A 16,038-nucleotide genomic window follows, 5' to 3' on the forward strand; every position below is an offset into this window, starting at 1 on the left:
GGAGGACCACAGAGGAGGACCACAGAGGAGGACCACAGAGGACCACAGAGGACCACAGAGGAGGACCACAGAGGAGGACCACAGAGGTCCTGAGTGGAGGCCACCTTGTTTCCCAGTTTATCCTCCAGGGTTTATTAGGAACCCAGTCTGGGCTTCGTACAGATGCTTCCATCGTATCAGAAGATAATCTGACATTAAATCAGACTAAACTGTTTGAGTTTTAGGTCTGTTGGGTCTCCAGACTCAGACTCCACCAAGGGTGAACAAAACATTTGTCGAAAAGGTCCAAAGACAACAAACCTGCCAACGACAGGTTGTTGACCTGCAGTGAAAAAGTCTTAGAGTGAAGAGTAAACCCAGAATCAGACACTGATGGTTATAAAAGCAGGTTCAGATTTATTCAGAAGCAGAAAAATAATTCATTTAAACAAAATAGTTTTCCTCTGATGGTAAAAGTCATTCCAGTCATGAAGCAGTGAAATAAAAACATGAACACACTCCTGTTTCAGAGCTCAGCTCCTCGTGTCTCTGGATATTTGTCTTTGTCACCAGACGGAGTTAGAAACGTGTCGTGAATCAGTTTAATCAGAAAAGTCTTCGTCTGACTTCTTCAAGCAGCAGGGGCTCCACTGTGAAACAGAGTGTGTGTTTGTGTGTCAGGGTTGTGCTGTTGTGTGTGTGTATGTGGCTGTAAAATCTGCCTGGATGTCTACGACGGCTTTCAGGATGCTGTTGACTCGTTTCTGCAGCTCGCCGTCCAGCAGCGTCTCTCCGACGACGAAGCGATCCTGAATAACATGAAGGTAAACGTTGATTTCTGCTCAGAAAGGAACACGTTCAACTGATTCAGAAGAAAGGAAGTTGGTTTCATTTCCCACCTTCCTCTTAGAGCTGGGCGGTGCAACCGGGGGGTTAAAGGTCATGTCTTTGACGCTGTAATCTTCATAAAGATCCAAAGGTGACCTGAACCAGTAAAGGTTTGAATCATTTCAGATAAAACAGACAAACGTCTAAAAGAAGACTACAGGAGCGTACTGTTCCTTTAAGAAGGTGGAGTTTACCTGCGGCTCAGCTCCACACTCAGCGATGACGAGCCTTCGCTGGGAGCGCCGTGACTCAGGTGAACCGCAAACTGCCGAACTACGGGGTGGAAATGTCTCTGCGAGCAGGACGGATACAGGTGTTCAACACGGGGTGTGTGTGTGTGTGTGTGTGTGTCTCTACCTGCAGTGTGTGTGTGTGTGTACCTGTAGCATGTGCAGCTCCCACAGTGCAGTGTGTGTGTGTGTGTGTACCTGTAGCATGTGCAGCTCCCACAGTGCAGTGTTCTGAGCGTTGCAGTGTTCAGGTTCATCCAGTTCTGGAAGGTAGAATCCGCTGCCCTGAATCTCGTTGTCCAACAGGAAGTCACACTTTGGGAAGGACTGACACACACACACACACACAATGAAATTATTGGGGACAAAAAGGTCAGGTGTGTGTTTCTCTGACACACAAACACTCACATGCATGGTGGCTCTGTTGGCAGCAAGGATTCCCACACTGGCGTTGGGCAGGACGTGCACACTGAGCGTGCTCAGTCGTTTGATGAACGCCATCACCCTCTGCAGGCTCACCTGCTTCCGGCGGCGAGTCAACATGGCGTCCAAACACCGCAGCACAATGATGATGTCATTATCAGCCCCTGAGAGACACAGAACGGTAAACAGTCATGTGACGTGATTCCAGCATCTGATTGGATGAGTGAAATGTAAACAGACCTGAATGAAGTCGCAGCAGAATTTTGTACAGCTGAGAGTAGAAGTTCAGGGGGTCGATGCTCAGGGCGTCACCTGACACACACACACCTTCGTTAAGCTATGAAGACTGTAGCAAGAGTCTCACCTGAAACTAGACCTGGATCTAATCTGAGTCCTGAACCCAAGTCTGAACCTGTCTGTGGTCCTCAGATAAACATCCTGACCTTGTCCTGACAGGATGATGAAGACCGTCTGGATGCAGTGAAGACTCTCCCGATTGGTCAGATCCTGAACGGATCAATCAATCAATCAATCAATCAACCAACCAAATCACTGAACAGGAAACCAGATAAACACTCACTCCTGACTGGATGAGGTTCTCCAGCACGTTCAGCAGGTCATCAAAGAACTCCAGGTTGATCAGGTGAGCAAAACTGGCAGAAAATGACACCACAGTCAGTACTACAGACCTAAAGCAGTACTACTACAGGTTAGAAAGTACTACTACAGGTTGAGTACTTGGCCAGTCCCTCCAGGACTGCAGGGAGAAGAACTGATTTCTGGGCTTTCTTCAGAATCCTGAAGTAGACGAGGAAGACGATGTTGAGAGTCTCTGTGTGCTGAGGAGGAGGAGGAGGAGGACGAGGACGAGGAGGAGGAGGATGAGGAGGAGGAGGAGGACGAGGACGAGGATGAGGAGGATGAGGATGAGGAGGATGAGGAGGATGAGGAGGATGAGGACGAGGACTTTAGTTTAGTTTCTGGAATGGATCGTGTCAGATTTTAAGGTCAGTGAATTTTGATCTCACCAGTTTGATCTTCTTCTCTTTGCTCTCTGAAGCTTCGGCCTCCAGCAGCTCCTTCTCCAGCTTCTCCTCAGCCTTCTTCCACTGCGCGCACACACACACACGCACACACACGGTGTGGATGAAGAGATGAAACAGCTGTTTGTTTTCTCAGCATCTGGTCCACCTCAGGTGGAGGTGTGAAACCACCTCACAGGTGACAGATTTAAGGCCACCTATGGTTTACAACCAGGGGACAAATGTATATTTATTTATTTTAATTATAAAGCTGGAACTCTGACTGATTTTATAGAGCCATCAAATATTTCTTCTTCATGACTTCAACAGAGGCGGTCCTGTGATCAGGAGGTCCCAGACTGACCCAAACTTTGGGTTAGAAGATGAAGCATGTCCACCTTTGAGCAAAGCCTTCAACCTCACGGCCTCACAGCTGCTCCTTTACCTTCCTCTGCATCCTGGACAAGTTTGTCTTCTTCTCTTTGTATGTCATGAACTTCTTATTTGGTGCTGTGGACTCCAGGTCCCTCTTCATCTCCACGTCCTTGATCCTCAGACTGAGCAGGGTCCGCAGCACCTGGGGAGGAGGAGGAGGAGGAGGAGCGGGAGGAGGAGGAGCGAGAGGAGGAGGAGCGGGAGGAGGAGGAGGAGCAGGAGGAAGAGGAGGAGGAGGAAAGCGTCTGTGAGTCCTGAAGGAAAACCAATCCGACGAGGTTCCTGTGACTGCTGAGTTACCTCGGGTCTGACGTTGTAGTTCAGGCTTTTTACGAGGCCAGAAATGACTCGCACAATGGCCAGAGAGGCTCCGCCCACTTTATCCTGATGGAAGAACTTCCTGATTGCATCACAGCACATGTCAGACACCTGCAACATACAGAGGCACCTGAATGCAACACAAATCAGACACATGAATGCCTCACAAAAAAATAATACAGACATCTAAATGTATCAGAGCTAACCTACCCAAGCTAACTTAAACTAAACTAACAGACCAGAGCTAACCTTACCTAAACTAACCGACCCGAGCTAACTTTACCTAAACTAACCAACCAGAGCTAACCTTACCTAAGCTAACCGACCCGAGCTAACTTTACCTAAGCTAACCGACCCGAGCTAACCTTACCTAAGCTAACCTACCCAAGCTAACTTTACCTAAACTAACCGACCCGAGCTAACCTTACCTAAGCTAACCGACCCGAGCTAATCTCCTGGAATGACCTAACCACGCCCCGCCCGCCTCACCTTCTTCGTGGCGTCGTTCATCAGCGGAACAAGGACGACGATGATGTTGTTGTGGAAGTTGAAATGCGGCAGAGCGAGCAGCAGCTCACACAGGCAGCGGACGGCCACCTCGGCCAGCCCGCGGTACGCCTGGAAGCCCACGGCCTGACTGCGCTTCTTTTTCTTCTGCTTCCAGTCTGAAGACGGAGGTTAGCTGTGAGTCAGTGTGTGTGTGTGTGTGTGTGTGCAGATCAGGTGTGTTGTTGCAGGTGGCCTACCTTTGATGATCTGCTCCAGGTCCTCCAGGAAAAACTTGTACTGACTCACCAAACCCTCCTCAAACTCCCTGAGCTGCTGCGTCTCCTTCTTCACCTGCAGCACAACGGGCCAGACGCTGTTTCAACCCAAACATGTCGGGCGCCACACACACTCATCCTGAAGATCCGTTACCTTGGTGCTCTTCTCTGCCGGGGTCAGAGGTCGTACTCTGTAGGTGGGAGCGATGTCCTTAAAGATCTCCATCAGAGAAACCATCACCAGCTTCCTGACCGAGACCGCCACGCTGGGGTCAGCCTCCATCAGCATCCCCCGCAGCTCCTTCACACACTTCATCTGCCACCATCACATGACATCATCACCACCATCACATGACATCATCACCACCATCACATGACATCATCACTACCATCACGTGACATCATCAGGCAGCGGCCAGCTCTTACGTTGTTTATGGGGTCTGAGATGATGGTCGATCCCAGGTTGGCGATGCGCCGCTTCCTCTCGGTTAACTTTATGAGTCGCAGCTGCTCTCGCTGCTCTGGCGTCAGCTCCACGGAGCTCGGCGGCGCCCCTTCTGCACAGGAGGAGTAAGGATAGATGCAGCTTCTTACTCACACCTTTATCATTGTGTTTTTGTTTAATAAATAAGCATTTCTTAATAATTAAATAAGTAATAATTATGAGGTTTGTTATAATAATGTAGGTGGGATCTGTTGTGTGTTTTGGACTAGAATCAGTTTAGAACCTGGAGACCAGATCCGGTTTATCATGTCCTGAACGAAGGTGGACTTTGTCCAGGTTAGAACCAAAGCCTTTTTTAATTTCTTACCATTTTCCTCCTGGTCTGCCTCCTCTACGGTATCTTCCTCCTCTTCCTCCTCCGGCTTCTGTTCAACAACTTGGAACAAACAGAGCAGCGTGACGTTTCACAGGTCACCACATGGATCCATCAGAGTAACGGGTCGTACCTCTCTCCACGCTCTGTGGGATCACGCCGCTCTTGTCTTTGATCGGCAGCAGGTGGATCACTTCCTTATCCTCCATCCTCGCCATCTTCCTGGGAACCTTCTCGTAGCTGCGAACCACGTCTGTGCTCCGCCTCTTACCGCCGTGCACCGGCCCGCTGTGACCAACACGACAGGTTACTGGATGTGTCCTGTTACCATGACGACAGGTGTTGGGGTATGTTCTTGTTACCATGACGACAGATCTCTGGTGATGAAGGAGGCTTGTCGAGCCATGGCGGTCATCCTCTGCAGGTCATCTTCCTCCATCATGTCAGTGGGCAGACTCTCCAGGAACTCCTCCTCTTCCTCCTCCTCCTCTGTCAGACAGGAGAGCTCAGGTTTAAGGATCTACTGTCTCTGCTGGACACAGTCTCTGCCGGACTCGCTCTCACCTGGTCTCTTCCTGTACGTCTCGAGGGGGCGGGGCGTCTGCAGGGCGGCGCCCTTCACGGCCTGCCGCAGCCTCTTCTGCTCCTTGCGCTGCTTCTTTGCCACGTTGTCCTGCTTCAGCTGACGGTTCTTCAGCTTGTTCTCCAGCTTCACGCCGCTCGTCTTCAGCAGGCGGCGGAACGTCGGCCGGCGCTTCTTGGTCCGAGGCTGCGGGGAGGGAGGGGCCCACCAATCAGAACACAGAAACAGCAGACCAACAGTTTCCTGATGCTCTGAACCTGGAACAGGTTTTAGTTCTTTAAACCACCGTTTAGATGCTGATTATCTTCTGGGATGTTAGAGGAACAAGCCAACAGACTGCGAGCTGAAAGTACTTTTATAAATGTTTAAAAATCTTCAATCAGAACCCTGATTAACTCAACTGGTTCCTTCCAGATGTTCTATTGCCAACATCTGGAACAGCTGCTCCGTCTGTCTTTATAAGCAAATTATTCAAAATACCAGCTATTATTAAAAAGCCAATAATGCTAAATTAAACCGTTTTGAGTCTATTTTTTTTGTCCTGATTTGATTTTCTTCAAGATACATCATCTGGATGTACATCCTTCATTTACTGTTGATTCAGACACTTTAATATGAAACATGAATGTAAAAAAACATTCATCAATAAAGCATTTTAACTCAAACGTTAATTTTAACGTTTTGTCCATGGAGTCTGGTGCAGTAGCATTAGCATGTATGCAAATATGAAGCTAACAAGCCAGACTCCGTTCAAAAAACACACATTTTACTGCGGCTGTTTTAACTCGTTATTGTGGTCAAATTAGAAAGATTAAACCCCAAATTTTAAACAAAATATATTTTTTTCTGTTATCTGTTTTAAAATATTTCAGAGTTTACTGGATCTGTGTGAAATTAACCGAATATTAACGCGAGAACAGACAGAAAAACATCGATTTAACGGATTCCCTCACCGGACCCATGATGGCGGCAGGAAGTCTCCGCGGGCTAAAGGTTTAATCAGTCTCCTTGCGAGAGAAGACGAGTCCTCAGGTTTTATTAAAATAAACTATGTTGATTATAGCCACACGTGTGTCGTCTTCGGTACCGGGGACACCAGGTCCAACAGCCGGAAACCCTGAGCCCTCAGAATCCGGCTGAGACGACAGCGCCCCCTGCGGTGGGAGGACCGCAGAGACGCTAACAGGTTTATCGACAGATTATTGTTCAAATTGTTAGATTACATTATTTTACAAAAACTTTCCTTAAAATTCTCACCAACTGTTTTATAGCTCTGTGCCTTTTTCTTGATTGATTATCATTAATTTAGAGTTTGCATATTTCTACTATAAATCTGTTACATCTTTACAGACTGTGCCCATTCATTTAATGTGTTAAATGTTGTCTGATCATGTGACTTATTGAGGCTAAGGTTATGTTGTACTGTTCATTTAAATGACAGCAGTTGGACAGATTTAAATTTCCCCCCCAAACATAAAAATATTATATTGTTATTTATAAAATTATGAACCCACATTCAGAAAAGCTTAGAAATCGTTTCAAATTAAATTCAAGGCTCTGTCCAATCAGAGTCCAAATAGGATGACGTCACAGCTGAGGTTGGAGCATGGCAGCCGACGCCGACAGGAAGTGTAGTGTTTAAAAACTGAAGAGTGAGAGGGTGAGGCTCCGCCCTCTTTCATGAACATGTGAGCTCTTCACTTCCTGTCATAAAACTAGAATATAAACATTCCAATAGTTCCACCTGCCCCTAAAAAAAATTAAAATAATCAGATGATTTGAGCCATATGGTCCAGTGGAGACAGTTGGTAAACAAGCTCCGCCCTCTTCAGAGCCATGTGGTCCTGGGGAGAGTATTTGTAAACATGACCCTGAGGCTCCGCCCTCTTTTAGCCACGTGGTCCAGTCTGTCTCAGGCGTAGCAGCACTTGTGCAGCTTCAGGTTGCGTTGGTCGGCGTATCTCTTCCCACACTTGTCACAGATGAACTGCTTGCCGCCTGCGTGAACGTGTCTCTTGTGTGTCCGAAGGTGGCTGCCTTGGCTGAAAGTCTTGCCGCATACGTCGCAGGCGTACGGTTTCTCTCCGGTGTGGACGCGGGTGTGCAGCTTGAGGCTGTTGGCGTTGTTGAACCTCTTGTCGCAGAAGCTGCAGTGGAACGGCCTATCGGTGGAGTGCGTGCGGCCGTGTGAGATCAGGCTGCTCTGCTGGCTGAACGTCTTACCGCAGACATGGCAGCTAAAGGGCCGTTCGCCGGTGTGGATCCTGCGGTGGATCTTCAGGTTCACTGCCTGCCTGAAGGTCTTGCTGCAGAGGTCACAGGTGAATGGCCGCACGCCGCTGTGGATCCTCTGGTGGTTCCGCAGGTTGACAGCGTGTCGGAATGATTTAGAGCACTGCTCGCACTTGAAGGGCTTCTGGCCAGTGTGGATGAGTTGATGCGTTTTGAGCGTAACGGAGCGCGTGAAGCCTTTGCCGCACACACCGCAGGTGAAGACCTTCTCTCCAGTGTGGGTAACGGTGTGGCGGTGCAGGTTCTGCAGCAGGTTGAAGCAGCGGCCACACACTTCGCAGCTGTACGGCTTCTGTCCGGTGTGGATGATGGTGTGTGTCTTCAGCTGCGCCTGCTTGGAGAAACGCTTGCCGCACTGCAGACACTCGAATGGGCGCTCACCGGTGTGCATGCGCACGTGGCTCTGCAGGCTTTGTCGCTGGCGGAAGGCGCGGCCACAGACACTGCAGGCGAACGGCTTCTCGCCGGTGTGAATGAGCTGATGTGACTTCAGGTTGCTCTGAGATGAGAAGGACTTTCCACAAACCGAGCAGGACGGGAACTTCCAGGAGGTGCTGGGCTGGGTGACCTCAGACTCCTGCAGGTCAGACGGTGGTGGAGTGGCTTCAACACGAGCTCCTGAAAGGAAACACAGAGTTTCAGCTGAAGTCATCACTTCCTGTATGTCAGGTCGAGCACACTGTTCGATCAGTTATTGGCAAGCATTGATCAGGTGCTCACTCTCTGCAATGGCTCCCAGATCAATGTTTCCGTGTCCATCTTTAACTGTGACTGCCGGGACAAATGGTGGTTCTGCTGCCTCGTCCGCCTTCGTTTTGACCTGCAGTGATGAAACACCCAGAAGTCAGTGAAGTCAGTGAACACACCACACAGAAACAGGTGAGCTGTCTAACCTGAGCAGGTTGGTCTGCATCGCAAATCTGCTGTCTGACTCCATACGAGTGTTCAAGTTCTGCTGGGAACAAATCACAGTTAGAGTGACATCATCACGCCACAGTCCTTCAGTGTTGGGGGTGTGGCCTGTGTTCGTACCGACGTTAGCGTTGTGTAGGATGTTGAGGACGCTGGTCTGTGGCTTCCTGTTGCTCCTCCCCACCTGCAGCTCCACCACAAGCCTCGCCCCGTCGATGATGTTCAGGATCTTCCCCAGAGCCTCGTTCCCCAGAGTCTCCATGATGGAGGCGAACAACACCTGATGGGTCACATGACACACCTGATGGGTCACTGACAGAACCAACCGGGTTCTAACAGTCAAATGAACTGGGCACCTTACAGACCAGATACAAAACAGCAGGGGTCAAAGGTCACTGTCATATTGGTTAGTCAGGTAGTCAACAGTCAAATCTGTAGATTGATCTTTTGTTTTCCAGAAAACAACCAGCAAAGACAGACAGAGCTGACAGGAAGGTAACTACCCATACATCCAGTTTTTTTTTACCCTCTTCTCCGTGCAGGGTCATGGGGAAGCTGGTACCAAGAGGCAGGGGACATTTGGAGACAAACGAAACAGACAACCATCCACACCTCATTTTTAAAATTCCTGTTCCAACAGGAAACTCAGCTCGACCCAACACCGGCAGCCCCGCTGCTCACCATCTTCTCCCGGGTCTCCGCGCGCACTCTGTCCGCCCGAGGCCGCTCTTCTCCGGGCTTTCCGCTCCTCCTGAACACCGGACTGTCCTCCACCAACTTCTTCAGCTCCGCCACCGCAGCGTGGACCAGAGCCTCCATGACGGCGGCCAGCTGGGTGTGCATGGCGGCGGAGGAACTCATCCCGGCCGGGCTTCGGGCTGTCGGTCACCGGAGCTCCGGGAGAAGCAGCAGCTGCAGCCGGAGCTCCGGAACCAACAGAAACACCTCCGAGGAGACCGGAGGAGAAACAAACGAGCAAAAAAACAAATAAACAGTAGTCCAGTTTGTACAAACAGCGCAAACTCGAGACTACCGGAAGCGCTTCTTTGTTGTGCTCTGGCTGGAACTGAAGCTTCCGGTGGAAAAGGTTCCGCTTCTGTCCAGAACTTTTATTTAACATGTTTATTTACTACAACATGTTCAGAAAAGGAATATTTCTACATCAGTGTTTATTAAAACTAAGCATACCATTTTTACAGGATTTAAAACAAAAACAAGTTAATATTTAGTTTAATCACATTTATTCTCCAACACAAAACCTCACCTACACAAACTTTCATTTCTTTAAGGCTTCTTGTTTGATTCGGCACAAGAAAATACTGCAGATTTTCTCAAGGACTAACACTTAAAACCTGTTATCTTAAACAAAACTTAAATATTAAAATATGATTTAAAGAATTTATAATAAAATAGGTGCCCAGATTTAGCATATTTTGTTTTGTTGCAGAAGATTCTGACTTTAGTTTCAGATCAACAATTTGAATAAAAAAAGAAAAACACAGCAGATGGTTGTTCAGATTTTTCTCTGCTTTTTTCTTGTAATAGAAATAAAACAAGTTGTATTTTTGTGCAGATTTTATAACAACTGATTGAACAGGGTGAAAAAGGTCAGAGGTAATTCTGTGGTTCTCTGTAGAATAAAAGATCTGATGCTGCAGAACATCTCTAAGACTGAAGGAACCATAAAAACTGCTGAAGCTGCTTTCTGGGGGTTTCTTCAGGATTTTCTCTGGAAACTGAAGCCAGACAGAAGAGTTTCAGGAGACCAAATTAAACTTAGATATGAGACTGAGATCTGGATCCTCTGAATCCATTTCCATAATCAGTCAGTGAAGAAGAACATTTTTAATGCAGGATATGTGACACAGTTCTGAGCATCTTTTATGTTGAGTTCTATAACAGGAAAAAAAGGCTAAAAGCTTTTTGTTTCCCTGGCTGTTCTGATGGTTTCCCTAAAGAACGCCAGCTGATGACAAATAAGAGTCGGGTTCTTCTGGAGAAGAGTCAGGAGTTCCAGGTCTTATTGTGTGAAAACTCCTGAGACAAGTTATAATTTACTGCAGCAGCTGCTGAACTTTATCTCAGATTTTCTGTTTACGTCCTGAACGTGTCCTGAAAGTGTCCTGAACGTGTCCTGAAAGTGTCCTGAACGTGTCCTGAATGTGTCCTGAAAGTGTCCTGAACGTGTCCTGAAAGTGTCCTGAACGTGTCCTGAAAGAGTTCTGAAAGTGTCCTGAACGTGTCCTGAAAGAGTTCTGAAAGTGTCCTGAACGTGTCCTGATCGTGTCATGAGGGTTCAGTGTGAGGAACACATGTTAGGTTTATAAATCAGGAACATGTTGGGATAAAATATCAGGCACATATTTTGTCATCAGCTCCTCAGAGTGTTCAGTTGTTATGTTGTGTCCTTGTCGTGTCCTTGTCGTGTCTCTGGCGTGTCCTTGTCGTGTCCTAGGCGTGTCCTCACTGGTGGTCCGTCCACTCTGTGATGAGGCGGTTGGCAAGGGCGTGTTTGGGAGGCAGCCAGAAGGTGGGCTGGTCACCTCTCCTGGGCGGAGCCTCTACCTGCAGGGCAGAGATTATTTCCTCCAAAGTGAACCAGCGAGCGTCCTCCAGCTCTGATTGGTCTACGTTCACCTGGACAGGAAATCACAACAGGTCACATGATTCATTACCTACAGCAGGTAGTTCAGCCCAGGTGTCCCTCATGACCCAAAACCCGGTCGTCTACTTTTCTAAACTGTGTGAATCACCTGAGAGAAGGCGGGGCTAACAGTGGCATGACAGCCCAGCATGAAGGAGCTGTTAGGGAAAGGCCAGTGCTGTGAGGAGCTGTAGGAGATGCTCTGGACCTCCAGACCCACCTCCTCTGCCACCTCCCTGCAAAGAGCTTCCTCCAGACTCTCACCTGGAAACAAAACACAACACGAGTCACCTGCGTGTTACATTTCAGGTTCACTGTGGGGATGATCTTCACGCTAGAAATACAGGTGAGATACTGGTGACACACAGATGAGACAGGTGAGCCAGCAGACAGGTGAGACTGACCCATGTCAACAAAGCCGGCAAGGGCGCTGTACATCCCCCGAGGAAAGGACGACTGACGGCCCAACAAACACCGAGTCCCATCAGACACCAGAACGATCACCACAGGAGACATCTGCAGGAAAACAGGCCAGAGACCAGTCAGGTAACCAGTCAGGTAACCAGTTATAAACCAGTCAGGTAACCAGTCAGATAACCAGTTATAAATCAGTCAGGTAATCAGTCAGGTAACTAATCAGGTAACTAATCAGGTAACCAGTCAGGTAACTAATCAGGTAACTAATCAGGTAACCAGTCAGATAACTAATCAGGTAACCAGTCAGGTAACCAGTGAGGTAACCAGTCAGATAACCAGTTATAAACCAGTCAGGTAACTAATCAGGTAACCAGTCAGGTAACCAGTCAGGTAACCAGTTATAAACCAGTGAGGTAACCAGTCAGGCAACCAGTCAGGTAACTAATTAGGTAACTAATCAGGTAACCAGTTATAAACCATTCAGGTAACCTGTCAGGTAACTAATCAGGTAACCAGTCAGGTAACTAATCAGGTAACCAGTCATAAACCAGTCAGGTAACCAGTTATAAACCAGTGAGGTAACCAGTCAGATAACCAGTTATAAACCAGTCAGGTAACTAAACAGGTAACCAGTCATAAACCAGTCAGGTAACCAGTTATAAACCAGTGAGGTAACCCGTCAGGTAACCAGTCATAAACCAGTCAGGTAACCAGTCAGGTAACTAATCAGGTAATCAGACAGGTAACTAATTAGGTAACCAGTCAGGTAACCAGTTATAAACCAGTCAGGTAACCAGTCAGATAACCAGTTATAAACCAGTCAGGTAACCAGTTATAAACCAGTCAGGTAACCTGTCAGGTAACTAATCGGGTAACTAATCAGGTAACCAGTCAGGTAACCAGTTATAAACCAGTGAGGTAACCAGTCAGATAACCATTTATAAACCAGTCAGGTAACTAACCAGGTAACCAGTCATAAACCAGTCAGGTAACCAGTTATAAACCAGTGAGGTAACCCGTCAGGTAACCAGTCAGGTAACTAATCAGGTAACCAGTCAGGTAATCAGACAGGTAACTAGTCAGGTAACCAGTTATAAACCAGTCAGGTAACCAGTCAGATAACCAGTTATAAACCAGTCAGGTAACCAGTTATAAACCAGTAAGGTAACCAGTTATAAACCACTCAGGTAACTAATCAGGTAACCAGTCAGGTAACTAATCAGGTAACCAGTCAGGTAACTAATCAGGTAACTAATCAGGTAACCAGTCAGGTAACTAATCAGATAACCTGTCAGGTAACTAATTAGGTAACTAATCAGGTAACCAGTCAGGTAACTAATCAGGTAACCAGTCATAAACCAGTCAGGGAACCAGTCAGGTAACCAGTCAGGTAACCAGTTATAAACCAGTCAGGTAACTAATCAGGTAACCAGTCATAAATCAGCCAGGTAACCAGTTATAAACCAGTGAGGTAACCCGTCAGGTAACCAGTCATAAACCAGTCAGGTAACCAGTCAGGTAACCAGTCAGGTAACTAATCAGGTAACCAGTCAGGTAATCAGACAGGTAACTAATCAGGTAACCAGTCAGGTAACCAGTTATAAACCAGTCAGGTAACCAGTCAGGTAACTAATCAGGTAACCAGTCTGGTAATCAGTCAGGTAACTAATCATGTAACCAGTTATAAACCAGTCATGTAACTAATCAGGTAAACAGTCAGGTAACCAGTCATAAACCAGTCAGGTAACCAGTCATAAACCAGTCAGGTAATCAGTCAGGTAACTAATCAGGTAACCAGTTATAAACCAGTCAGGTAACTAATCATAAACCAGTCAGGTAACTAATCAGGTAACCAGTCATAAACCAGTCAGGTAACCAGTTATAAACCAGTGAGGTAACCCGTCAGGTAACCAGTCAGGTAACTAATCAGGTAACCAGTCAGGTAATCAGACAGGTAACTAGTCAGGTAACCAGTTATAAACCAGTCAGGTAACCAGTCAGATAACCAGTTATAAACCAGTCAGGTAACCAGTTATAAACCAGTAAGGTAACCAGTTATAAACCACTCAGGTAACTAATCAGGTAACCAGTCAGGTAACTAATCAGGTAACCAGTCAGGTAACTAATCAGGTAACTAATCAGGTAACCAGTCAGGTAACTAATCAGATAACCTGTCAGGTAACTAATTAGGTAACTAATCAGGTAACCAGTCAGGTAACTAATCAGGTAACCAGTCATAAACCAGTCAGGGAACCAGTCAGGTAACCAGTCAGGTAACCAGTTATAAACCAGTCAGGTAACTAATCAGGTAACCAGTCATAAATCAGCCAGGTAACCAGTTATAAACCAGTGAGGTAACCCGTCAGGTAACCAGTCATAAACCAGTCAGGTAACTAATCATAAACCAGTCAGGTAACCAGTCACCGAGGTGAAGTTGTCACATTCAGCTCACACTTTGGTTCTGGTTCCAGCACTGGTCCGACTGATTACCTTTGGGTAGTAGATAATGGAGCTGCTGCTGCAGACCCTCTGGCTGCCGGCCCGGTTCCGTTGGGTTAGCTGACCCGTAGCCCCACAGAACTTGTTACTCTGGTGCCAGCGCAGCAGAGACTGAGCCTGAAGAACAAACAGATGCCAGGACCAGAACTTGGATCAGATCCCATGATCAGAATAGAACCTCAGAGTCCAAATGTAGCTCCTCACTTTGGCCACTAGAGGCGCCTCAGGTCCATTCAGAAGAAAGAAGGCTTTCCTCAGGTCCATGAAGGTTCCGTTGCACTCTTCTTCTACTGCTGCCTGATCTAGTTCTCCTGAACACAGACCAGAACCAAACTATTTCAAAACTGTGTATTCAGGTTCTTGCCACAATATTTGGGGTTCTCAGTGTATAAAACTATAATCTGGGTTTACCAGGTTCTTACCGACATCCAAGCAGAACTGAGCCTGGTTTTGTTCTGAACAACCTATCAGAATTGACTCCTTCAGCAGGGATCCATCAGAACCAAATTTCCGTAGAACAGACTGGACATCTGGAAGTTAAAAACGAGAACTGTTGGAGCGAGGAGCTGATGTGAGAAAAATGTTCTGCTTCTACAACTGAGAGTTTACGGCAGGTTCTGTCCTTGAGGTTCCAAAACTGGTTTTATCCCTGAGGTTCTACAAAAGGTTCTGGATTTGTTTGTTTCAGTATCAGAGATTTTATTTTTGGTTCAAAGATTTAAAATCTGAGGTTCTGGTCCAGGTTCTGAGGCTGAATACCTGAGCAGGTGAGAGGGACCGGTGAGAAGGTTCCTCTGTCTCTGCTCTGCAGCAGCGGAACCAGACGGTGGAACAAGAACACAGTACTGTTCTGCAGTGCTGCAGAACATGCCTCATCATCCTCCTTCAGCCTGTTCAGGTACCTGAGAGAGATCAACCAATCAGTCATCCAACCAATCGGTCAGCCAACCAATCAGTCATCCAACCAATCAGTCATCCAACCAATCAGTCAGCCAACCAATCGGTCAGCCAACCAATCGGTCATCCAACCAATCAGTCATCCAACCAATCAGTCAGCCAACCAATCAGTCATCCAACCAACCAATCAACCAACCAATCAGTCAGCCAACCAACCAATCAACCAACCAATCAGTCAGCCAGCCAATCGGTCATCCAACCAACCAATCAGTCATCCAACCAATCGGTCAGCCAACCAATCAGTCATCCAACCAATCAGTCATCCAACCAATCAGTCAGCCAACCAATCGGTCAGCCAACCAATCGGTCATCCAACCAATCAGTCATCCAACCAATCAGTCAGCCAACCAATCAGTCATCCAACCAACCAATCAATCAACCAATCAGTCAGCCAACCAACCAATCAGTCAGCCAACCAATCAGTCAGCCAACCAATCAGTCAACCAACCAATCAGCCAACCAACCAATCAGTCATCCAACCAATCAGTCATCCAACCAATCAGTCAGCCAACCAATCAGTCAGCCAACCAACCAATCAACCAATCAGATCTGTGTGAACTCCAGAACCTCATCCTGGACACAAAGCCCGAGCAGCAGCGGGTCAGAACACAGTGTCTGACAGAGAGGAGGATCCTCAGGGGTCTCAACAGGGCAACCATTCTGGACCAGAACCTTCTGAACCGGACCGGTCTGGTTCTGCTGCCTGCAGACAGAACAGTAGAACAGGAAACAGACTAAAGTTCATCAACAACAGTTCACCTTTAGAGAACAACAACAAATATTAATCTGGCAGCTCTCCTGAGGATGAACCACTCAGGACTCAGTGTTATTCCCACCATCAGCTGCTCTCCTGAGGA

The 16,038-nt window shown here is 47.4% G+C and overlaps 3 protein-coding genes across 4 annotated transcripts in view; all 3 read right to left on the reverse strand.

Moving 5' to 3' along the window:
• Window positions 1-370: 370 nt before the first annotated feature.
• On the reverse strand, window positions 371-6,668 carry noc3l (NOC3-like DNA replication regulator). The gene is made up of 21 exons (XM_017440759.3): window positions 6,414-6,668; window positions 5,442-5,646; window positions 5,240-5,366; window positions 5,011-5,165; window positions 4,872-4,940; window positions 4,486-4,616; window positions 4,214-4,375; window positions 4,042-4,135; window positions 3,785-3,960; window positions 3,278-3,406; window positions 2,988-3,119; window positions 2,549-2,629; window positions 2,259-2,359; window positions 2,101-2,173; window positions 1,964-2,027; window positions 1,761-1,832; window positions 1,506-1,684; window positions 1,296-1,424; window positions 1,062-1,159; window positions 879-963; window positions 371-788 (listed from the first exon to the last, which is right to left on the reverse strand). Exons 1-21 carry the CDS (start codon window positions 6,420-6,422, stop codon window positions 657-659), a joined length of 2,403 nt encoding a protein of 800 aa, XP_017296248.1. The 5' UTR covers window positions 6,423-6,668; the 3' UTR covers window positions 371-656.
• On the reverse strand, window positions 6,481-9,738 carry si:ch211-207i20.2 (uncharacterized protein LOC568537 homolog). Of its 2 annotated transcripts, none has more exons than XM_025002702.2 (5): window positions 9,346-9,738; window positions 8,785-8,944; window positions 8,646-8,707; window positions 8,473-8,572; window positions 6,481-8,370 (listed from the first exon to the last, which is right to left on the reverse strand). In XM_025002702.2, the coding sequence occupies exons 1-5, from the start codon at window positions 9,523-9,525 to the stop codon at window positions 7,373-7,375; spliced, it is 1,500 nt and encodes a 499-aa protein (XP_024858470.1). In that variant the 5' UTR covers window positions 9,526-9,738; the 3' UTR covers window positions 6,481-7,372. The 2 variants fall into 2 exon arrangements, with proteins under 2 accessions (XP_024858470.1, XP_017296250.1); XM_017440761.3 differs by having other exon boundaries at window positions 8,646-8,704; window positions 9,346-9,737.
• A 1,389-nt stretch (window positions 9,739-11,127) lies between these two features.
• nudt13 (nudix (nucleoside diphosphate linked moiety X)-type motif 13) overlaps window positions 11,128-16,038 on the reverse strand; it is a 7,247-nt gene continuing 2,336 nt past the window's right edge. The window contains exons 2-8 of the mRNA XM_025002705.2: window positions 15,749-15,884; window positions 14,984-15,126; window positions 14,647-14,754; window positions 14,429-14,535; window positions 14,216-14,341; window positions 11,510-11,572; window positions 11,128-11,301 (exon numbers count right to left, since the gene is read on the reverse strand). Coding sequence (XP_024858473.1) covers window positions 11,128-11,301; window positions 11,510-11,572; window positions 14,216-14,341; window positions 14,429-14,535; window positions 14,647-14,754; window positions 14,984-15,126; window positions 15,749-15,840 — 813 coding nt within the window. The 5' untranslated portion in view covers window positions 15,841-15,884. The remainder of the gene's footprint in view (window positions 11,302-11,509; window positions 11,573-14,215; window positions 14,342-14,428; window positions 14,536-14,646; window positions 14,755-14,983; window positions 15,127-15,748; window positions 15,885-16,038) is intronic.

This window comes from Kryptolebias marmoratus, linkage group LG17 (assembly GCF_001649575.2).
Source record: "Kryptolebias marmoratus isolate JLee-2015 linkage group LG17, ASM164957v2, whole genome shotgun sequence".
NCBI lineage: Eukaryota > Metazoa > Chordata > Actinopteri > Cyprinodontiformes > Rivulidae > Kryptolebias > Kryptolebias marmoratus.

What these genes read in the sequence shown, in the direction of transcription:
- noc3l (XM_017440759.3), bottom strand. An exon ending in GTCCTGGAGGGACTGGCCAA is followed by an intron (nt 2,174 to 2,258) that starts GTACTCAACCTG and finishes ATTTTCTGCCAG; the next exon opens with TTTTGCTCACCTGATCAACC. An exon ending in AGAACCTCATCCAGTCAGGA is followed by an intron (nt 2,028 to 2,100) that starts GTGAGTGTTTAT and finishes TGATCCGTTCAG; the next exon opens with GATCTGACCAATCGGGAGAG.
- si:ch211-207i20.2 (XM_025002702.2), bottom strand. Translation starts at nt 9,525, where the DNA reads ATGAGTTCCTCCGCCGCCATGCACACCCAGCTGGCCGCCGTCATGGAG. An exon ending in CCTACACAACGCTAACGTCG is followed by an intron (nt 8,708 to 8,784) that starts GTACGAACACAG and finishes ATTTGTTCCCAG; the next exon opens with CAGAACTTGAACACTCGTAT. An exon ending in ATGCAGACCAACCTGCTCAG is followed by an intron (nt 8,573 to 8,645) that starts GTTAGACAGCTC and finishes TCATCACTGCAG; the next exon opens with GTCAAAACGAAGGCGGACGA.